General features: G+C 45.5%; 1 protein-coding gene across 4 annotated transcripts in view; it reads left to right on the top strand.

Moving 5' to 3' along the window:
• PHF2 (PHD finger protein 2) overlaps positions 1-22,270 on the top strand; it is an 87,320-nt gene that overhangs the window by 23,277 nt on the left and 41,773 nt on the right. For all 4 annotated transcript variants that reach the window (XM_062008482.1, XM_062008480.1, XM_062008483.1 and 1 more), the window contains one exon: positions 20,076-20,161. In XM_062008482.1, the coding sequence (XP_061864466.1) occupies positions 20,076-20,161 (86 nt within the window). The remainder of the gene's footprint in view (positions 1-20,075; positions 20,162-22,270) is intronic.

Raw genomic sequence — 22,270 nt, 5'->3', positions numbered from 1 at the left:
TTGCAAAGGTCTGTAGGTTGATTGCAGGTAACAAATGAGAAATCTATACTTAAATGTGAGAAGAGCTTTATGAGACCTACAACTATGTGTAGTGTTTATTTTTTTGCACTCTTGTATCTAGCCTTCACCTGAGGTTGAGAGGTCTTTTGTGCTAAATGTTGAGATGCGAAGAAAGTCTCTCCTCAACAGCGCTTATCATCTGTAAGCTAGAACCAAAGGAGAAGACTGAATGTCGTTTAATGAAGATGACTTATGCCCATTAGTGCAGATCTCCAGAGCACCTGGCCACTTTGTTGCAGATAAGACCATTTTTCTCTTCCATAGTGTTCTCTTCCTCTTTCTGTGTTTCCTGGAAGAGTATGTGCATCACTGCTGCCAAGAACCACTTGGGCTGTGTATAGGAGACAAAGGCAAAAATGTTGTGGTTTTGTGTATGTAGAGCTGACAAAACTGAGATCCCTACAGTGTGTGCTGTCACGGGTGTAAGCAAGTAGGCCAGGCCTACTGAGAAGAAATGTGTGTGTGCTGACACAGGAGACAGGACTGGTACCTGCAGAAATAAACAGAAAAGCTTTGGTGTTTTCAGAAGTTTCAGACCAGGAGAACATTTCCCTCCCATGGGAGGCTCCTGGACAAGCAGTAAGCTCTTTTACCTGAACAAACTGAAGTATGCTGCAGAGACCCACATGTGAGTAGAGTTTCTTACTGCTTTGCCTGTAGATCTTGCAGTGTTTGGTGGCTTCTTCTCTAAGATCTTGATCAGGACTGGAAGGAGCAAGTTTAAGGGGAGATGATCCATCCTTATGCCATGATTTTGGAAGCTGATTTAATGATAGTGAATACAGGTTTGCTTCATAAAGATTGTGTTTCACTAGTGTTTCTGTCCTTAACACTCGGAGAAGCTCACTGAGGGAACATTTGCAGAGATTTCAGCCTTTTTTCACTTTTAGAGGAACAAGTATGTGTGTGGGTTTCATGTTTTGCTCCTCTGGATTGGTTAGTGTAGGTTTTAAAAGATGGGAGGAGTTGCATCTGAGATGATTTATGGAGAGGGCTCACGTTAGGTGTTGGTTCTGTTGCTGCTCTCTGGACCTGTTACCTACAAGTTCAGGTAGTACTGACCTATTTATTTTAGTGGAAAATTCCTACTGATCTCATGGAGTTTGGATCAGGTCACTTTTCCTTATTAAAAGGTAGTTTAGATTTTCCTTACTGGTTCCTGTCATGTTGCTTCTATTCAGGTTATTGCATCCTCCTCTTGACTACTGAATGAGGAAACATCCATGGGTCCCTGTGTGGAGGAACTGCTGTGTTGGTCACAGAGCTGAGTCCCACCAGGATGAAGAGATGAGTTTTGGGGAGGGGACTCTGTGCTCCCCATGGGTATCACTGGAGCAGGTGTGCCAGGGAGAGAGGAGGAGTAAAGCCCCCTCCTTTCTGTTTGCTTTTGAATTCTGAGTGCCAAAAATGGTCTGTTTGGGTTTATCTCCTTTGTGTTTTGCAACAGAGGAACTAGGATGCTGTCAGGCTGTGGTGCCTTGGCTGGTGTCTGGGTTGTGGTCATTAGCCAACACCTGGCACATCGGTTGGAGATGAAATGAAAAACTGTATGTAAGGAACAGAAGGTGGCTGGTGAAGGGAGAGAGCAAGCAAGCAGCAGAGAAAAACCAAGTGTGCAAGCCAAGCCTTGTTTCACACCTGCAGGCTCTCAGCTTATACCTTAGAGTAGGAGCCTTGTTGCCCTCCTCAGCATCTTTTGTTGCAGAGCTGAGATACAGTGTGGTGCTTTTGAACACTTGCATAATGGTGGGATCTGCCAGCCAACATGGTGAGCTTTGTCACCTCCCTGGCTACCAGGTTGAGAAGAGCACTTCTAGGCTCCCTGCAATTTCCTTATGTCCGTGTAGCCTGGAAGAAAAGGCGTGTGTCCTTACTGTGTGTAGACAGATTCTTTTGTGGACTGGTGCCACTTCTTTCAGTTGTTACACAAGGAATACATTGAAAAATAAGAGAATGGTTTTCAGAGGAGGGATATTTTTGTGTGATTTGTTTAATGTACTTCTTGATTTTTGTCTTTAATTCATTTCAACTTTGCAGTTTTTGCCTTGAGTTTTGTTTTGTTCCTGTTTTGTTTTTACCACTGCCTTTCTCTGGTTCCTTCCCTCTTGGCTTATTTCCCATCTGCTTTTGGGAAACCCAGTAAAGAGAAGGGGCAGAGCAAGAATCAGAACAGGTGTAGTCACACAGGGCTGAGCAGCTTCTCTGCCAGACAGGTTGTGTTTGGCACAGCCCCATTTCCAGCAGTGCCTCTTCAGCTCTGTAACAGGTTACATGTGCAGGCCCTGCATTGAGTGGCAGAGAGCAGAGGATCTGACCCATGTTGGCACTGCCAGAAGAAGAGGCAAGAGGGCAACAGTCAGGCAAAGAAACTCAAGGGCAAACTTGATATCTAGGGCACTGATTTGGGAAAGAGGCTGTGAAACAGTGAGATCTAAATTCTAATCCCGGATGGATTTGGATGAATCCCTGGATTTTCATTAGCATGGCCCTACCTGGCAGCCTGGTGTGGCTGAGAGCAGAATCAGGCTCTAATGACCCATCTCTTTGGGGAGGTGATGAGTTTTGGGTATAGATGGGAATATGTTGCTGTGCAAAACAAAATGCATAAGCCGTTCTCCCTGTGTTGTCTCTGGTAAAGGTGATGTCTTGTAGGTGTTGCCTTTGGTGTCATCTAGATGACAGACATTGTGTAGTCAGCTGGAACTGTGTGACTAAACGTTGGGGTCACTTGCTAAACCTTTAGTTATTTTAAATTGTATGACAGTGAGAAGAAATAGAATTTTGATTTAATATAAAATAACAGGGGGGAAAAGAGCCTCATCTGGCATTTTGACTCCCACCCCTTATTTAGAAACCTTTTCCTCAGCCTGTATTTGTGGCTGGTCTATTCATATGACAGCATCTTCTTTCAGCAGTAGGTATTGGAAGAGCTGGACTTGTTTCTTAAGTCTGCTATGGATCTTCTGCATTTTTTGCTGAGTGAGCCCCACTGAGTGACTTTTGTATTCAGAGACTAAAACTGATCTGCAACGGTGGATGATCTGGCCTGAAATGGCAAACGTAGACAGCTTGGTGCTCTGCTGAGGTATCTCCATGGGACAGCACAGAGGATGCTCTAGGAGTGAACTGGCCCTTGAAGGTGTAACATTTCTGGTGTACTTAGGTCTGCCTCAGCTGATACCTCCCTTAAGGGTAATCTGTCTGACTAATGTGTCTTAAACTACAAGTGCTGTAACCTGGGCAACTTCTCATCAGAGTTGGGACTTTACATTTCGCTTCCCAAAATCACAACTGTTTTAGTTACATGCAGCTCACTACTTTGTCTTCCTTTCTTTCTTCACTGCTATCAGTGGCAAAAAAATTACACAGTAAACTCAATATCACTGTAATAGCCAAGTAAAGACATACCTCACGATGAAAAACATGTCAACTGCAAAGAGCCAACCTGAGGTGTATTTCCTTGGCCTTAGTGAGAAGAGATTGTTGGAAATTATTTTAAACTAAACAGTAAGTCTCCTTCAAATTATATCTTAATAAAAAAGAGAACATCTTGAACTGTCTTTGATTTAGATGTGCTGCATTTTAAATGTGTCCTAATTGTAGTGCTCATCACTTAACATGGATTTAGTGAGCATCCTCATGTATATGGACGAGGCTGGCAAATAGGAATTAATGCCATTAAAACCCACAAGTATCCCAAAGGAAAAAAAGAAAGTAAGAGATCTATGAAGAAAAATGCAACCTAATTATTTATAACAAGACAAAGCACAAAATCTCCTTTTGTAATTGGCTGAGGGGCTCTCAGCACGTGCTGATGGAGAGGATGGGTTCATGCTGGGAGCAGCCACAAGCTGGCAGGGCTCTGCCCAGGGCATTTCAGGGCCAAAGCACTGCGTGCTTGGAAGAACTTTCATCTAAGGTTCTGCTCTTGCTGGTAGACCCTTGATTTTATTTTGATCTCAGTTGCCTGGATCGAGACCAGACGTCTTGCTCCAGAAGTTACCACAGTAGTTCATCAAGGTTCAAAAGTAAGGGCTAAGGGAAGACACCGTTGTTTTCTTGGTGCATTTGGAAAAGTGCTGATGAATGCACATCACTGCTTTTGTCACATTTTTGTGTATAATGGCATTGGAAATGCTTGATTTTAAGAAACAGCAGCTGTCAGATGTTCTCCACAGACATTGGTTTAAACATAGGCACAAGGCTGAGTGTCCACTCGTTCCTTTAAAACCTTTGTCATCCTGAGCTTTGTTTCAGTGAAGTTACAGGAATTCAAGTGATGGCAATGGCAGTTATTTACATGATATTAGCAAAGGGGTAGACCTATAAGGACGTTGCAACTCTCACAAATCCTCCCCATGCAAGAGTCTTAGGACGTGGTGGTCATCACAGCCAGCTCATCCTGCAGGCTTTAACAAGGTGTGCTCAACAGCACAGTAGCCAGGCTTCTCATCCAGTCAAACTTTGTTCAGCTGCTGTTCTGCAGACTCATTTTTCTCCCCAGTTGTCTGGTCATCTGCAACATTTAGCTGCATTTTAGTGAGTGCAGTGAGGAGAACTTTCATCATCCTTATCCAGGTTCCACTGTGGTTATTTAATGGGTGGGGGAGCACAACTGGGCTTTAAACAAAGACAAGCGTGTCCACTTAGGCATTTATGCCTCATACAGTGCCCTTTGGTAGAAAAAGGCTGTAATTGAAAGCCCAGATTGTGCAACATTTTCTTTCAGAACTACATTTTTACTTCTGTTTGAAATCAGTGGTGAGTACATGCTGAAGGACTGCAGAACTTGGGGACTGAGTTTATCAATAACTGAGGTACCCCATGCTTTGTTCTTAGATCTCTGTCTGCCACCTCTGCCATGTCTATCTCTACCCCCCAACCACAGCTCCTATTCATGTTAAGGCATGAGCACTGTCTGTTGCTGATACATACAATCTTTCTGGCTGGAAATGAGAGGCTAATACATTGATCTTGTAGCTTCTGCCTCTTGGACTTGTCAGGAGTGCAGCTCAGTACACGTTGGGGTAAATGGGAATAGTCCTGTCTCTCATGGGGTCCGAGGGAATGTCTGTCTTCTACATATATAATCTTAGACTCTTGTGTTCCTTTAAAGTACAACAGCCTCCGAGCACCTCCCTGATAAAAGCAATAGTAATTCTCTGGTGGACTTCATGGAGTCTGTTTAGGGACAAGACTGCAGTTAGATGGCAATGTTCTTTGTGCCTGTCTGTAGGTTTATACACACAAGGATGTATCTGTGTCTCCAGCGGTGGACAGATAGAGAAGTGATTTTTTAATGACTTTATTGATCTTTATTTTTGAGAAGATAGTTGATAAATTTGACAAGTTCCTCTGATTGACATCAGAGGATCCAAGTTTCTAGAGCTTTGTTCTGGAAACTAAGTGTCTTGTAATGGATTTAAAGAAAAAGAAAAATACAATGATACAACTTAATCTGAAGCCAAACTGAAGGCAAAAGTTGGTTTGAATATGACTATGAAAAAGGGGACTGTAAGATCATAGAATGGTAGGGATTGGAAGGGACCTTTAGAGATCATCTAGTCCAGCCTCCCTGCAGAAGCAGGTTCCACCTAGATCAGGTCACACAGGAACATGTCCAGGTGGGTTTTGAAAACATCCCAAGAAGGAGCCTCCCCACCCTCCCTGGGCAGCCTGTGCCAGGGCTCCCTCACCTCACATTGAAGTAGTTTTTCCTTATGTTTAAATGGAACTTGTGTTCCAGCTTCATCCCATTACTCCTTGTCTTGTCACTGGGTACAACAGAAACCTCCTGCCCCAACCTCCTGACACCCAGCATTTAGATATTTGTAACTATTAATGAGATCCCCCTGCAGTCTGCTCTTATCCAGCTTAAGATAGAACTCTGAAACCCAGGAAAGAGGTATTTGACATGGAATAAACCATCCAGTCATAAGAAGACCTGGGGTAGGTCTGTGTATATTTGAAAAGCAGCCTCAGGATTACTGGCATGCTTGTAATTTGTCTCAATACAGATGTTTTCACCTTTTTTTATCTCATTATTCATGTTTAGGGTTTTTTTCTGTTCAGAAGACACAAGCAGATCCAAATTCAGCTCCTCCATGCATAGAACAGGATGCACTCTAAGAGCAGAAATTGGCTCAGATCATTAAAATTCTTTGTGTGAATTTACATTTTGCAAGGCATTTGAACCTAACACCTTTTTGGTAATTGGAAATGTATTGTTTCTGTGGCAGTGGCAGTGGTGTCAGCACTGGAAATGAACGTCTCAATTCTTCATCTCAATCGCCCTTTACGTTACTGGATCGGGAAATATGCTCTAAGGATGTTTCACAGTTTATGTTAATATTTTGTCTTCTACATGGGCTTCCTGTCTCTTTGGTACTGTTTTCAATTTGTAAATTTACATGTTTTGCTTAAAGCAAGAGTGAAAGCCAGATTACATCTGTGCTTGTTGCGTGACCTATTTATTGTTGCTTCACAAGAGCAGAATTGTGCCTCTTTGTTTCTTTTGGGGTGCCAAATGAAGGAAGTGCTGAGGCATTTGGTGGCTGTGGATGACAGCCAAGGTGGTGACTCTGTGCCTAATACCAAAACCAGTGGCACTGAAGAAGTTCCTGAATCCAAACCGAATTGGGGCTCTAGAATCAGCACAGATGGTGGAACAAGAGTGTTTCTTGGCATGCACACCAAAGCAAAGACCACCATTGTTCCCTCCCTGGATTTCTTGCCTTTTTAAAGGGAATGTTTTGAAATACAAGGCAGTAATTAGTGACTTGTAGCATGTTGAAACAAGCACAGGGGTGCCTGTGACAGGACAGAGAGCTTGATAGTGAATAGACAGCTTTTCATGCTGCTCCTGCTAAAGGTGGTTGTTTTCCTGGAAGGTCATCTGCAGTGTTTGTATTGCTGCCTGCAATTTAGTGAACACCCATCTTTGAAAACTGTTACTTTCCTGATGAAATACTGGGGTTCTTGGACACTATGGGGAAGGAACTGGGTTAACCTTTGGGAATCTGGAAACGTATCCATGTCTCCAATAATACAAACTTCTCTGAGCATGGCCCCTCAGGAGTGGCTTCAGTCCATCTGCACCACAGCCAGGGGGAAGGATACCCGAGCTCAGCAGCAGCAGCTTTAGGTTGCTCAGTTTGAGTACCAGTGTGAGGAGCAGCACAGCCTTCACCACAGCCCAAAGCCCTGTGCAGATGTGCAGAGTCCTGGGGTGCTTTGGGACCCACGTGTGATGGAGCTGGATCCTCCATTAGTGTCAGAGCTGCAAAAGCTGAGCTTAACCTACTGATTCTTTGAGCTCCTTACTTTCCAGAATGACATCAAAGGCTGGTGGATTAGGAACAGTTGTGTTGAACACGTTCGATATGCAAAGTTATCTTTGCAAGTATCCTGGTTGGTTTGACCAAACAATGACATTCAGTGACAGCAGAGAAGTGGATCTGCATTGATTTATTAATAATGACTTTTAATCATGAATGAATTGTATGAATAAGCGAGAGGTTATTGGATTATCAGAGTTTTTCAACAGCTGTACTGTGAAAGAGGAACCCAGGACACCCTGCCCTGCCCTGATGCGCCCTTGAAAAGTGAGAGGCAAGTTGTTTGTCCAAAGGATCCTTCTCTCAGGCCATGTTTTGCCAGCTAAGGACTTAGAGATCTAAATGAATTTAAACCAATTGAAACACCTTCTTAAGAGTGAAACAGCGATGCCTTTCAAGTTACATGGGGAGAAAGCTCCTCAGAGACTACTCCAGGGTAGGAACAGTTAGGGGAAAAATGGGCACTCAGGTTGGAGGAAGGTTCTTTTAGATAAACAATACTTGCTCTTTGTCCACCACTTCCAGGTGTCATTGCTCCTGGAGAGACCAGGGCTGTAGGTCTGCGTGTGCCTGAGGCTATCTGGGCTAACTGGACTGGTCGTGGCTGGCAGGGCAGGGCTGCTGGGGCCGAGGCTCTTGGCCAGCTTGGCTACTGCCAGCAGCACAGCTGCACAAGTGCCAGGTGCTATTTTACCAGCGAGATAAGGAAGCTGTGGTTTACCCTCTCCTGCCAGCTGTTCTTTGGGGTGCAGCCACAGCCACCCAGCTGCTGCACCTCCCAGAGAGTGTGAGCAATGGGGCAGAGCTTGTCCCTGGGTGCAGCTCCTGCAACTCCCGGTGTGATGGGTCATCGGAGGGGGTTATGTGAGCCTGGGCAGAGCCTTTGCTAATGGAGCTGTGTTGATCTCTGTGTTGTCTGCGAACAGACTCAAGAGAGTCAACTGATTGCAGCCTCTGCAGAGAAACAGTAGTTGAAGCTCTTCTCTTGAAATCCAGTGTCCACAGAGGAGGCCAGGGAGACCTCCCCAGGTAACTTACCTGGTAACTACAGCACAGTGACACCTTGCAGGACATAAGGTCTCTTGTATGTGTGCATGACTGCACAACTCCCAGGAGTGTGCAAAGCCTTAGATTCAGGCTGTGCAAAACTGGTGGGTTACAAGTTAAAAATGCCTCTTCTGCAGACAGTCTCAAACATAAATCTCCTTTTTCCATGAGTTTCCCTTAACTCTAAACACCTCATGTAAAAAAACCACCTGTGGTTCCTAAGCACAGCAGGAGCTTAAATACAGAACCAGGAAAATTGAATTCTTGTGCAAGTTGACATTTGTAAAACACTCTCTCAACTCTTCCTGGAGGCTTTCTTGATAACGGGGTGAGAGCAATGATGTTGGCTGGCTCTTGCAACGGGGAAGAATTTGGCATGGAAAGGAGAGATAGCAAGGCCAGAAGGAAGGTGTGGACTGCATGTTGACTTGTGTTCAAATCCCAGACAGCTGCTGCAATAAAGACACAGTCTTGGGTGCACCAGGAAAACACTTTGCAATAAAACTCATACAGAGAAGTTATGGACTTCAAATCTGGTTACTGTGTTAAGGGAGAAAATGGTATTACCATGTCAAGTTGTAATACCATCAAGATGTTGACAACCATCAGGTAAATGGGACAGATTGTTGATAATCAGAAAGTATTTGTTTGGGCAGGTAAGTTTTTATCTACAAGAGGATCACGTAGCCACCACTGTGAATATCCAGGCTGAGCAGCTGAGGGCACGTTGGCACTGCTGGGTTCAGGCACTCGCATTGCTGTGCTTGTGCCTTAGTGGATGTACCACCATGGTTGTAGTCCCTGATGGTTCTTCTAAATTGAAACAGCTTGTGAGTTGCTCCTGCTTTAAGACTGGATGGCCAAAACCTAGACTGTTTTTCAGTTTCTCTGAGTATTCCAATGCAGCATGTTCTGGGGACCCCTTGAAATAATTGTCTGTTTTTAACAGACTCTTGGTGTACGAAACATAAGCCTGGTGTCAGTAGGGTTAAATTTGATCTATGGAGGGTGCCAGGAGAACATGTAGGGCTCCACAGACAGCAAAGGTTGGGAAACCATTTTGAAGTAATTACATTAGCTAAACATGATATTAAAAGAGATAAAGAAAGAGATGTTTTTGTTGACAGCTCACCAGGACTCCTGTCCTTTTCCTACATGTTAAATATGTGGAGGTTGTGGTTCTCTACGTTACACCAATTGGGAAAACTGTATGTTTTTAAGAAAGGAAAACTAGATTAGTCTTGTGTTCAGTATGTTATTGAGCACTTTTGTTACCTGGTATGAAATCAGGTAATACAGGCTGGTTCTGTGGCACCTAGGCATTCCTCTGTGCTGGAGGAACTCCCAGCTGAATTTTTTGGTCCTTTTTGCACCAGGAGCAGCCCAGGAAGACTAGAGCAGCATTCAAAATGTAGCCTGTAGTTGAATCAAAAGTGAAAGAAAGAGAAATGCAACCAAATCTGTGCTGCTTTGTTAGGGAACTGGGTTCTGCAGAGCCTGAAAAGGGGTCAGGAGTGAGACCGAGAGATGGAGAGTGGTGGTGGCATGTCTGGGTGGTGCAGCTCTCTGTTTCTCCACAACACTGGGACCAGCTGCATCATAAGCATGAAATGCTTCACCCAGTTCCTTCCCTAATAAGACTATGTTGTAATTAGCATATGGCTCAGAGGCTTCTGAGTGTGACTACCACCAAGGAAAATCAGACCTGGGCTTCCAGGTGGCTTCAGGGATGCTTTTAAAAATCACACCCCATTCTTCAGCTTCATTCAGCTGCTGGCTTCAAGACAAAAAACCCCTTTTCTCTGCCCCTCTCCCATCATTTTTTCACTACTTCTTTTGGAGTGAAAAGTTACAAGTTCTCTTCTAACACATTCCTTCCTAAGGTGAACTAGTGGTGTAGTGTGCTGTGTGTTTTAAGGACTCACGTTCTTACCATCAACTTAGAAGAGTCTTTCTTATGGTATTTGGAATGTAGGTAGAGGCTGAAAATGGGGTTTATGCATCTGGAGTTAGGCATTTTGTGGCTCTGAATAACAGCAGTGCAACCATGTAAAAATAGTAACTCTGCAGAGTGATCTGAACTTTTGTTTCCTTTGTGATGTGTTGCGATTACAGAAATCACGGGGGACTTCAGTGAGTGGATCAGATGTAACCCCTTCAAAAAACAGGATGTCTTTTTCCACAGCAACTAAACCTGCTCACGAAAATAGCAACTGAGGAACAAATCATCATTAATAGTGTTCAGTGTAATGGAGACCAAACTATTATACCTTAGGGAAATATATCCTATAATAATAGCCTCAGTTGCTAAATGTGATGTGTTTCGGGTGTTTTTAAACTTGCTTTATGACTCAGGCTTGAACAATCTGGATATTGTTGATTACATAAAATCTGTAGTTCTCGGGCTGTAATTTCAGTTCTTGGTGCCTGCATTTTGTTCCTGTGCTTACTTTTATTTTAGCTTTCCTTGTAACTTGGGGTGCACCTTCTGCAAAATGTCCATTCTGTGTTTTAAAAGCCCTGCCTGTGATTTTTTTGCCCTTGGTGTGGGTTGCCCCTTCCAGCCAGAGCAGCAAGCCTCAGTCTCAAGCAGCTGATCGTTGTGCATCACTAGGGTCTGAGATTTATGTTGAGTGCTTTGCTGATGTAGCTGTGTGATAAACATCTTGGTGGACCGTGCACCCACAGATGGGGTCTGCACACCAGAAATAGGGCATGTTCTTATCTCTTAAGCAAGGAGGTGCCAAACACCTGCACTGGCCAGTAACATCTGTGAAGTCCCTCAGCCCTTTGCAATTAAAAGAGTACTGGAACAGCTGGCTTAGTTGGCTGTAGCAATTGTTTTTCAGGGAGGTCCCTCTTTTGCTCACTTTTACAAATAGTTTTATGGAGGCCATGTATTTCATTCTTTCTCCCAAAGGGCTAATTCTCTGCTGCGTGCCACAACTGCAAACAAGTCTGAAAAAAAAATCACAACATATTGCTCAGTCAATCAAAGAGCAAAGTTTGTCCAAGACAGAAAAACTCGTGGCACTGGCTGAAAGCAGAGAGAGAAGCTCCTTGCTGTAATTTAATCCTGTTGGCGTTTCTCAACCAGACCATTACAAACAGATTTCCTCCGGTTCTCTTCCTAAAAAGAAAGGGCAACTACTTTATAAGCAGGAGAGGAACTTCCAGTACAGTTGCAAATATCCAGAAGAGTGGGAAACATCCCCACGCCCCAAAGAATCCCCAGAGGAGGCCTGTGGCCAGTGGAGTTCCACAGGGATGGGTTCTGGGGCCAGTCTTATTCAACATCTTCATCAATGACCTGGATGAGGGGACAGAGGGACCCTCAGCAAGTTCCCTGCTGACACCAAACTGGGAGCACTGGCTGATTCCCCAGAGGCTGTGCTGCCATTCAGTGGGATCTGGGCAGGCTGAGAGTTGGGCAGAGAGGAACCTCCTGAGGTTCAACAAGGACAAGGGCAGAGTCCTGCACCTGGGCAGGTTCTGCTCCCCCTCCATTCTGCCCTGGTGAGGCCTCCTCTGGAGTCCTGTGTCCAATTCTGGGCTCCCTAGCTCAAGAGGGACAGGGAAATGCTAGAGAGAGGCCAGTGCAGGGACACCAAGATGCTGAGGGGAATGGAATATCTCTGTGAGGAGGAAAGGCTGCAGGACCTGGTGCTGCTCAGCCTGGAGGAGAGAAGGCTGAGGGGTGACCTTACCAACACTTCTAAGTACCTAATGAATGGATATCATAAGGATGGGGTGTCACTTGTTCACTGTGGTAGCCAGTGACAGGACAAGGGGTAATGGGCACAAGCTGGAACACAAAAAGTTAAACACTTAAAAGTTAAACTTACTTAAACACTTTGGCATTGAGGTGAGGGAGCCCTGGCCCAGGCTGCCCAGGGAGGGTGTGGAGGCTCCTTCTTGGGAGGTTTCCAAAACTGCCTGGACACGTTCCTGTGCCCCCTGATCAAGGGGAACCTGCTTTAGCAGGGGGTTGGGCTGGATGAGCTCTGCAGGGTCCTTCTAACCCCCACCATTCTATGATTCTGTGATCCTGCCTGGACACCTGGGGCCAATGCCCTCTGATCCAGGGGTCTGAAGTGCTTTGCACCAGCCTTACCTTTGAGGACATGCAGCCAGGAGGAAGCTTCAGGACCCACAGTGATGTGCCTGTGTGTTGGAATAAAACTTTTTGAATGTTGTGCCTCCAGTCCCCAAGTACTTGAATGATTTTGTGGCCTTTATTGGCATGGCAGCTATGCAGGAGCACAGGTGGTGTCTGAGTTGAATACGTGTCATTTGTTAGCCTGGTATGCGCTGGATGTACTCGCCTGTAGCGTGGTGGCAATAGCTGTGTGGACATTTCCTGTCTAACATGCACTCTAAGGTTACTTGTCTGTGGTTAGCTCCCCTTAGTCAGTATGAAGTCACCAAGAGTCAGTTGCTGCTGGCTATGGCCCACACACCACCTGGTTTTCCCTGCAACCTCTTCAGGTACAAGGAATGTGGTCAAAATTGTGTGGAGCAGAAAAGAAGCCCTGCAAGATGGAGGAGACTAATTCTTCCTGTTTCATATACACAGCATGTTTGCTTTAAACAAACCCCAGCATTGGGCCCAGAATTGCAGAAACCCAAATGTGCGTTTTAGTTCAAAAAGCAACTGTTGAAATGTGTCGGATTGTGAAGCCCTCGTAAGCCTGGAAAGGCCGATGTCAGGGGGAAACCATTGATTGTGCGTTCCCACAGGAGAAGTTTCAGGCAGTAGAGACAAAGCTCTGTGTGTAGGTAGCACAACCCAGCACTTGCACAGAGATTGCCATCTTCAAAGCACCGAGTGTGTGTTAATTATACTCCATCAGGCAGTATCAGTGTGGCTGCTTTGCAGGTGGAGACATTGAATCAAAGACGTTACATCATTTTCTCAGGGTCATAACAGCCCGATGAATAGTGCAGATTCTCCTTCTCTTCGTGCCTGTGTGTTGCTGAAGCTGCTGTGCTCCTTGTAGGGGCTGCACAGATGCAGTTTGGTTTGGAAAGGAGGTCTTTGCCTCTAAAGTCACGTTTCTAAAGCACTGAGGGTGCCCACATGTAAGGTGGTGTGAAATACTGGCTGTCCAGCGTAGCTCTCATTTAGGCCCTAATTCAATGAGTCCCTTGTGTTGGATGCTTGCACATATGCCCAAGCCAGCACACGTGGATTTTCTCCTGCCATTCTTGCTCTCGGGGCTTCTGCTGAAGGGACACTGGTGTGTGTGTCTCTGTTCTTCCAAACAACTTCTGCACTTGCTGTTTGGCTTTAACTGTGTCTGACAGCAGGCTTGAGGTCTGTATGTTTTGTGCAAATACATGGATGATGAGATGAGACAAATTCTTCTGCTTAGGAAGAGGCTTTTCAGTTTGTTCCTTATACACTGGAGAGCGTACATGGTCAGACTTCACCCTGTAACAGCCACCAGAAAACAGCACAGGAGGTGCAAATCCGAGGAACAGCATGTTTCACTCCTCTGGGATTGCCTTCTTGCCTTCCTTTTTATGGTCTTTTAAAAATATCTCTCGTGTCTGTGATGCTGGCTGTTGAGTTTCTGGATGCTGTGATGTGCACACAAGAAACTGCTGTCACTTAACATTGGCCTGACATCAAAATGTGAAACCTGAGTCTGCTTTTCCCGGGGTACCTATAGGCTTCTGAAGCTGGGATGAGTGTCTGTCTGCCTTACAAACGACACCTTGTTGTTAAGGAAGAGTGTTATTGGGCAATGCATGATAAATGGCACATCAACAAATTATACCAGTTGTTAGAGATTGGGATGAGCTCAAGTTAATTACTAATGACAACCTTTATTACCTATAAAAATGGGGTGAATCCCCCTTCTGTGCTGTGACTGCTGCCCTGCTCAGGGCTTTGAAGCATTGTCCTCCTGTGCTGGTGGGGAGCACTCTGCCTGGCTCTACCCCTGCCAGACCCTTAGCGCTGGATGATGGGCCTATCAGCACAAACCTCTGCTCTCCTGGCTTACAGTCCATGGGCCCTACCTCCAGTGGCAAAGAGAAGGAGTGTGAAGTTGTCCATCACTTTCCAAGGCTTAAGGCAATGCTGATATCCCAGGTTTGAGGCTGGGAATAAGTTATTTACCTTTGGACTGATTCAGGGAGAGGCGAAGCAGACACCTGGTTGTGTGAAATAAGAGCTGAAGTGTCATTTTTTACTAGTGTTAAAATCCTCTAAGCCTTCAGTACGCTTCTGGTAAATTTAAGTTAAATGCACAGAATATAAGAACTCACCCAGTGATTTTGCTAGTCAGTAATTAGCAGAGAGCAGAAGATTCAGCATCCCCCTGTCCCTGTTCCCTTTGAGCTGCCTTTCAGCCCTTCCTACAAGCCCAGCTGTGTGACCACCTTGTGTTTCATGTTTGTGTTCTGTTTGAAGAGTTCTTCTCTGCAGCAGCTAAAATGCATGGCTTTGGTTTGTTTTCAGAAGCTGAGATGCTTTAGCTTGTTTTTCCCTCTGCTCTATTTATGTATTGCTCATTTTTCTTTCCCTTCCCATCAAACAGCCTTTTGCTTGCATGTTTTATTTTTTTATATATATTTTTCTAGACTTACCTCCTGGCTGATTATGGAGATAAGAAGGGTTCACAGAATGGATACCATGTGGGTTAATCTTTCTCCTAAAATTACTTAAAATATCATCTCCCTGAAGATGACAAATCAAGGTCCTTATCAACATTCACGCTATGAAAACAGTTCCCATTTATGCACCCTTTATTATTGTTGTCTGCATAGAAAAACTGTCGTTAACTTTGTCAGAGTCCTGAAATGTGAACATCTCTTCAGTGTGAACACAGAAGCAATTTCATTTCAAAGCTGCGAAGGGCAGAGTTTCTAATGAGAATGTGACATGTAGCCTCTGACTGTAAATGCTTCTGTTTGTGCTAATTCTTGCCACTGTACAACATATGATATATCAGCTTAAACAGCTGCAATATCAAAGGCTTTACTTTTCATTATTGTTGTTATTGTTTTCCCTGTAACAGTTTTGGCAAAATTCAAATGCACCAGTAATAATATTTCACTTTTATCTCACCATCAAGTTGGTTTTACGCTGCCTCAACCTGAGTTAAATCATTTAAATACCATTAAAAAGTCAACCATTATGTTGTTTTAAATCCTTCCAACAAGATACTCTGGGATGCACGGTAGTGACTGATGCCATCTCAGCTGCATTTGGGCAGAGAGGTGGAAGATGGTTCCTTCCCCTGCACACAATGCAGAGCTGTGGCCTCTCATGTGTTCCCACTGAAGGAAGCCTGGGGAGGCTTTTCTTTCCTTGCTGCCTTATCCTTCATCAAGTAAAAGTTTCCTCCTCATCTGCTTTGGGAACCTTCAAAGCCCCAAGTTTGGTCACGCTGAACGTCTTAGTTGTCACACAGTTAAAAAGCAGCAGCTGGAGATAATCCCCAGACAGTTGGAGATATCCACCCCTAAAGAAGGGGTTGGAAGACACTCACTTTGTACCCTCAGCCTCCGAGCACAAAGTTGCTGGTGCCTGTGAGGTGTCTTTGCTGCTTCTACAGACAGAGTTCAGCGTCTGTTCCGCAGGCTGCTGGTGTGTAACCACCGTGCTGCAGGTTTGTGAGCCTCTGTGGCAGCCTGGGATCTTGCTAGGATGTCAGCACATTGTTTTGGGGTGTCCATGGGGTTTTTGAAATGGGTTCTTGGACTGCTGGTACAAATTAAACTGGTAAATCTGCTCCTGCTGTTGTTCATGAGGCTGCTCCCAGCTCTGCCTCTGTCCACTCGGCCCTCTGCTCCCTCCACGTCCCTTGGCAAGCTCTGCCATGTAGATCCTTTGCTCAGCCTCTTATAGCTGATTTTATCTCATTGGCAGATCTGAAAAGTCACATGAAAGTGCTCCAGAGAGCTTTTTCCAGCCCTTCTCTGTCGATGGTGACATGTCCAGGGCTCCTGCTGGAGGCTGTAGGTAGGGCTGGCTGCAGCAGAGCTGTTGCTGGCAGCTACTCCCAAGCCCACTGCCTGCTATCCCACCTGACTCCCACCCCTGAGATCCTTGGAGAGGGTCAAACCCTTGGCTCCAGGCTCTTTAATATTTTTCTCAGGCAAATGGGGCTGAGAAGAAAAACTAGAACAACCAAGGTGGAGTGAAAAAATAATAGATGCAAAACACAAAGCACCATTTGTGCTTGAATTTGGGGGACTGAAGGGAAGGACAGCATTGTTCAGCTGCTACAAATAGCTTGGTTTTCTTCAGCTAGAGAAATGCTTTGATTCTATTCTGTTGTTAATTAACCAGTCTGAGAAAAAAACCACATTTGTAAATGAGGTGGGAGACTGCTTCAGGACTCCTTCTTCTGCAAAGGCTGGCAATCTGCTGGTTCTTGTTCACAGGTGCAAGTGGTTTGGAGACCAACCCATGTGTAGCTCACAGCTTTGGAGCTGATGGCCCTGTTACCAAACCCGTGCTGTGTGAAACCTCCACCTGGCAGGAAATGCTGGTTCCTCTTCTGGCAGGAATGTTCTGGAAGGGTTGTCTCTGTCAGTCTGTCTTTAACTACAGAAATGCAATTTTGTGTGTCTGTGTTCACATGGAAGCCCACAAACAGTTCTGCTGGTGGCTGCACCCGCTGAGCCAAGCTCTGTTCTTTGAGACAAGGGCCACAAAGTGGAACTGGTTGGTCTTTTGGTTAGAGCTCACATGGGGCCTTTCAGCAGGGCGATCGCTCCGACCGCTTGTGCTTCCAGTTTCCCGTGCAGTGAGCGCAGCAGCTTCTGCCTACCAGCAGCTGCAAACGGCCAAACCTTATTCAGAAGCCATGTTGTAGTTGGAAAAGTTGACTGCATCTTTTAGAGGACTGCTTGGGTTTGAGGTCAGTTATTTTTACTTTTCCATTTTGTTCTAGTTAAGTATTGGTACTTGCTCTCAGAACAATAGCTCCTGCCACACTGAAGCCTTTGCCCAGCGCGGGGCCCTTCCCTACCGCCTCCCGTAGCGACCCGTGCAGCGCCCAAGGGTCTCATCTCCTTAGCTGAGCTAAATATAGACTTTTCAAGCCCTCATATAGAGCCTAATCCACACCTTTGCTAAGCTTAGGGAGCTGAATCCAGTGACATAAGCAGCTGACACGGCTTTATGGGTAGAGGAATCCTCTACATTCTCTTACGGTTGCTCTAATCTGCCAGGTTTGTTTAAATTTTCTACTGCTTAATCTCTCATTTTACTGCATGTGTGTACTTGACGCTGAGGACTGGATTGTTGTGATGATTTTTCCTGTCTGCAAACCTACTCTTCAGTTTTCCATGCTGTTTGCCCAGGGAGTCCCAATAATTTTGTATTTCTCAAGTAACTGTTTAATAATAAAAGCCAGCCAAATCTGCAGTTGCTTTTACAGGATTCCAAAATAACATTCTGTTTACCAGCCTGCTCACAGGCTGAACTCAGAAAAACAAGGGCTTCTCTGGCTTTGCTTGCAGAGCTCCTCTCACCCTGTGCTTTTTAGTTCTTGGGGAGCTGGGTCCTGTGTGCACTCTGGCAGCTGCAACGGGATGAAAACATCCACAAAGGTTTCTGGCAGAACCTTATTCTGAGAAAACATTTACGATGGTTTTTAAAGAATATTTGTTTCCATATTAAAGCTATTTTGGTTTTTTCCCAGCTTGGTTGCAGACTCAGTATGGGTTTTATTGATGCTCTTTTCTTAAAGCTTCATTACTAGGAAGGGACCATCCCACTGTGCTGGGCCCTGCTGAGGCTGCACTGGAATGCTGTGTTCAGTTTTGAGCCTCTCACTACAAGAGGGACACTGAGGAACACTGTGTGTCCAGAGAAAGGCACTAGAGCTGGGGAAGGGTCTAGAGCACAAGTCCGATGGGGAGTAGCTTAGGGAGCAGGGGGGATGTTCAGCCTGGAGAAGAGGAGGCTGAGGGGAGACATGAAATGCAACTCTCTGCAACTCCCTGACAGGAGCTTGTAGTGATGTGGGGGTCAGTCTCTGCTCCCAGCTAACAAGTGACAGGACAAAAGGAAATGGCCTCAAGTTGCCCCAAGGGAGGTTTAGATTGGAGATCAGGAACAATTTCTTCCCCAAAGGGTTGTCCAGCCTTAGCACAGGCTGCCCAGAGCCATGGTGGAGTCCCCATCTCTGAAGGGATTCCCAAGCTGTGTATCTGTGGGGCTGAGGGACAGGAGTTAGTGTTTGGGCTTGATGATCTTACAGGTCTTTTCTAACCTAAACAATTGATTCTGTGATTCTGTCCTACCTGTGGGAGTTTCTCCAGTTGTCTAACTTGTTTGTAATTTTGGACACTTTGGTGTTGTCCTGAAGAGCCTGAACAGAGTGGGAATGGTTTGAGAGATTCTGTAAGTCAGTTGGCAGAACTGACCCAACTTGTTGCTGTGCCTGAGGGAGGGGAGCAAACATCCTCTGCTCTGCTGCTTCTGGGTCAGAACCAGCCACTGAAAACTCTGGATTCATCTTCCTGTGCTGCCACTTTGCAGTGTGGGTGGGATGCAGAGAGGCTACACGCTGCCGTGGGCACGGGGACAGCATTGCCATGGCCCTGCTCTGGCAGAAGAGGTGTATAGGTGTTTCCTGCCAACTGAAGGGCACTGAGAAGGTGTTTAAGGTGGTGAAGCAGAGAAACTCCAGCAGTGCTCTTATTGCACGGGGATCTAGTCTTGGTTGTGCAGGCGGTTAAGGCAAAGCCACCTCTGTTCCCTCTCGTGGATCCTCTTGCCCGATTGAGCTCTCATGGAGCTGTGACACGAGGGGCTGTATCCTGAAACTCTTCTTTTCTGTGCTGCAAACGTACCTTGCAACCTGGGCTCCTTCAGACCGAGCAAGCAAGCAGGAGCAGGCTCCTGTCTGCTTCTCCATCAGCAGAACCAGTGCCGAGCAGTTCTGGGCTTTCATTATTTGGGTGGCTGCTCGGCACTTCCAGTGTGCCACAGCTTCTTGTCCTGGGTGCCTCATTCCTTTGCAGCTCAGTTTAGTTTCTGTTCAGGGCTGTGTCCTGCCATTGGGATGCACTCACACGGCCTTACCCACAGGCTGAGCTCTATTGTTGTGTATCTTGTGCCATCCAAAGCAGCCTCTGTGGGTGTTCTAAGCAGCTGCCATGATACAACCCATCTTCTTGGCAGCCAGAGGTGCTGTGTGTCTTCTTTTCATCTTCATATATTGTAATGGAGGTGGAGCCTGTGGAAGTCTTGCATATTGCCAAGATTGCTCTGGTACCTAGCAGCTGTCTATACTTGCTTGGTGAAGACAATGTCTTTTGTTAGTCAGATTGCTGTGAGATGCTGTTTGGAGAATTGTACTTACAAAATGGGAACAAAATTCTTTGGGACTCTCTGCCAAATTTTAATGGAGATCCACAGTGTGCTGGGAGTGGGGCTTCTGACTGACACCTTTTTCAGCATCGTGTCAGGAATGTAGACTGCAAATAATCCACTAGTGTAAAAAGCACCTGAGATTTGCTGTGGTATCGCCGTTGGCAGCCAGCATAGCTGCATAGGAAATGCACAGCTTATTGGGTCTGGGTTTCTTCATTATTAGTTGCTTGCTTGCAATGTTTGGAGAGGGACTCATGCTAATGTAATACCTGCTTCATATATTCCAGCTGTGTGGGTGTTGAAGAAGAAGAGGCACCAGATATCGACATCTACCATTGTCCAAATTGTGAGAAAACCCATGGAAAGTCTACATGTAAGTACCTGTGCAGAGCTGGTCCTCACACACACAGCGGGGTCTGTAGGCTGAAACTAAAGGGTCTTTGGGACTTTTTTCCTTTTCATTGCAAAAAGACAAACCTAAGCATTATGTGTCATAGCTATTAGAGTCCAAACCATGAGCTGAAAAAAAAGGTGCTGGGGGAGAAAAGCACGGGCTGGATGGTGGAGCTTTGGGTGCAGGTCCCTGCCTGGGCTCAGGCTGTGTGTGTGAGCGATGCAGGGCTCTACCTGGAGCGCTGCCATGCCCAGGCCCAGCAGTGGCAGCAATGCTCCTTCCTCACATGCAGTTATGAACTGTGAAGGCACTAAGTACCGTGGGCTAGAAAGATCCTACAGAGACAGCTAGTTCTGTTATTTTGGTAACTCCGTGGTGTTTTTTGTCTTTGGTTGAGAGCAGTGAGAAACAGCATGTTGTGCTTGACCTGGATATAAAACTGTAGTGATTTCAGCAGCAGTCAGAATTGCAGGATGCGCTGAGGGTGCCAGTTCTTGCAGTTCTTTCACAGGAAAAAGTCCTCCAGAGGAAAAGTGACAGTTGATCTCAGTGGGAGTTTTGTCTGGGAAAGAACTGTAGGATGTATTTGCTTTGGTCAGATTAATTCACAAATTCTTTCTGTTATTCAGTGGAGGGGAAAAAAAAAGAAAAAAGTAAAGAAACCCATCCCTGTAAAAGATGAAATGCTTGACTTGAAAGCCATTTATTGTAAATAAGCAACAGCAATGCGGAGGTTCTTGCTGCTTTGCAACCTTAGAGCAACACGCAGAGGAAGAGCCCTGTGTTCATCTCCCAGGGGCCGAGCGAATCGCTGCGCTCCTTTTTTAGTGCAAAGTGAGGGGTGGTTGGAAACTGGCCTCTCTTGTGTTACAATTCAGTAGTTTTAAAGGCAAGGAATTATTTCTGCACTGCCTTGAAAGTTAAAGTTTAAAACCAAAATGTCTAGGGGGAAGGGGAGGAGTCTGAAATGTTTTGGGGGCAGAAAGGGGAATATTTTTTCCCTCTTTGACTTCTTCAAAATCACGTGTGAACTGGAAACCTGAATGACTTGCAGCTGTTCCTGTCTGCCAGAAGCTCTGCTAACAACTCCAAGTAGAGCACCCACAAATTGGCCAAGCTGGCAAAAAAACCCACTTGGGAGGGAGGCTTGTTCTGAAAGACTTAAAATATTTTGATTTAAGAGGGTCAGCCTTTCTAATGTTTTGTTGGAAGATTTCTGACAAATGCACTGGAAATTGGCTAAACAAATAACCACAAATATCACCTTCAGGTGAACAATTTGGTATTTGAGTGGATTGTGTTGAGAAATGGGGTATGGCTGTAGATATTCCCAGCCTGTTCTTGACTCAGTGCAGAAGCAGCAACACAGGATTTATAGTTCTGAAAGTTTGTAGAACACTGGGACGTGTCTGATGCATTGATTTCTTTCCCTTTGCTTTGAATGCCAAATGATGAAAGGCACCTACTTTTCAGCTCAAGGGGAAAAAATGAGACAGAGAAGCAGCAAAAGTCTGTAATGAGGAAATGCACGTGAATTCTATAAAAACTGTGGTGCATAATTCAAGAAGTGGCAGTTTGGGTAAAAACATTACAAGTGTAATGTACCAGGTGAGATGAGGAGACTCGAATCGACAGCAGCTTTCTGATGCATTAAGAAGGTTTTCAGCTGTTGAATTCTTTTGATCCAAGGAAAGCTCAGCCTTGGCAGTGTGTCCCTCAGCCTGAGTCGTGCAGTGCAACAGGATGTGCTGCTGGAGCCCCGGTGCTGGTCACAGTTTTAGCCGTGCACAAGGTTGTCTCTGTAGCAGGAACGCACAACCTTCCATCATTCTGCACTACAGCAGTACAGCAGTACAGCTTGGTTTTTGCCCTTCAAATGCACTGCAGAAAGCTTAATGATATACAAGACTAATTATCAAAGTAGGGGAGTGTGAAAACTTTGGGAGCACTGAAACATTGGTTATTCATAACTTTACCTTGAGTTTTGGTGAGGTGCAAGGCTCTCAGGCTGCACAGCCGATTAGGATCGTGGCAAATGAGGCTGTTGTCCTGTAGCCCCTCCTTGCGGAGTGCAAGAGGCTGGGGAAG

The sequence above is a fragment of the Colius striatus genome, chromosome 15, assembly GCF_028858725.1.
Source record: "Colius striatus isolate bColStr4 chromosome 15, bColStr4.1.hap1, whole genome shotgun sequence".
Classification (NCBI taxonomy): domain Eukaryota; kingdom Metazoa; phylum Chordata; class Aves; order Coliiformes; family Coliidae; genus Colius; species Colius striatus.
This window is presented reverse-complemented; position numbering and strand designations above follow the sequence as displayed.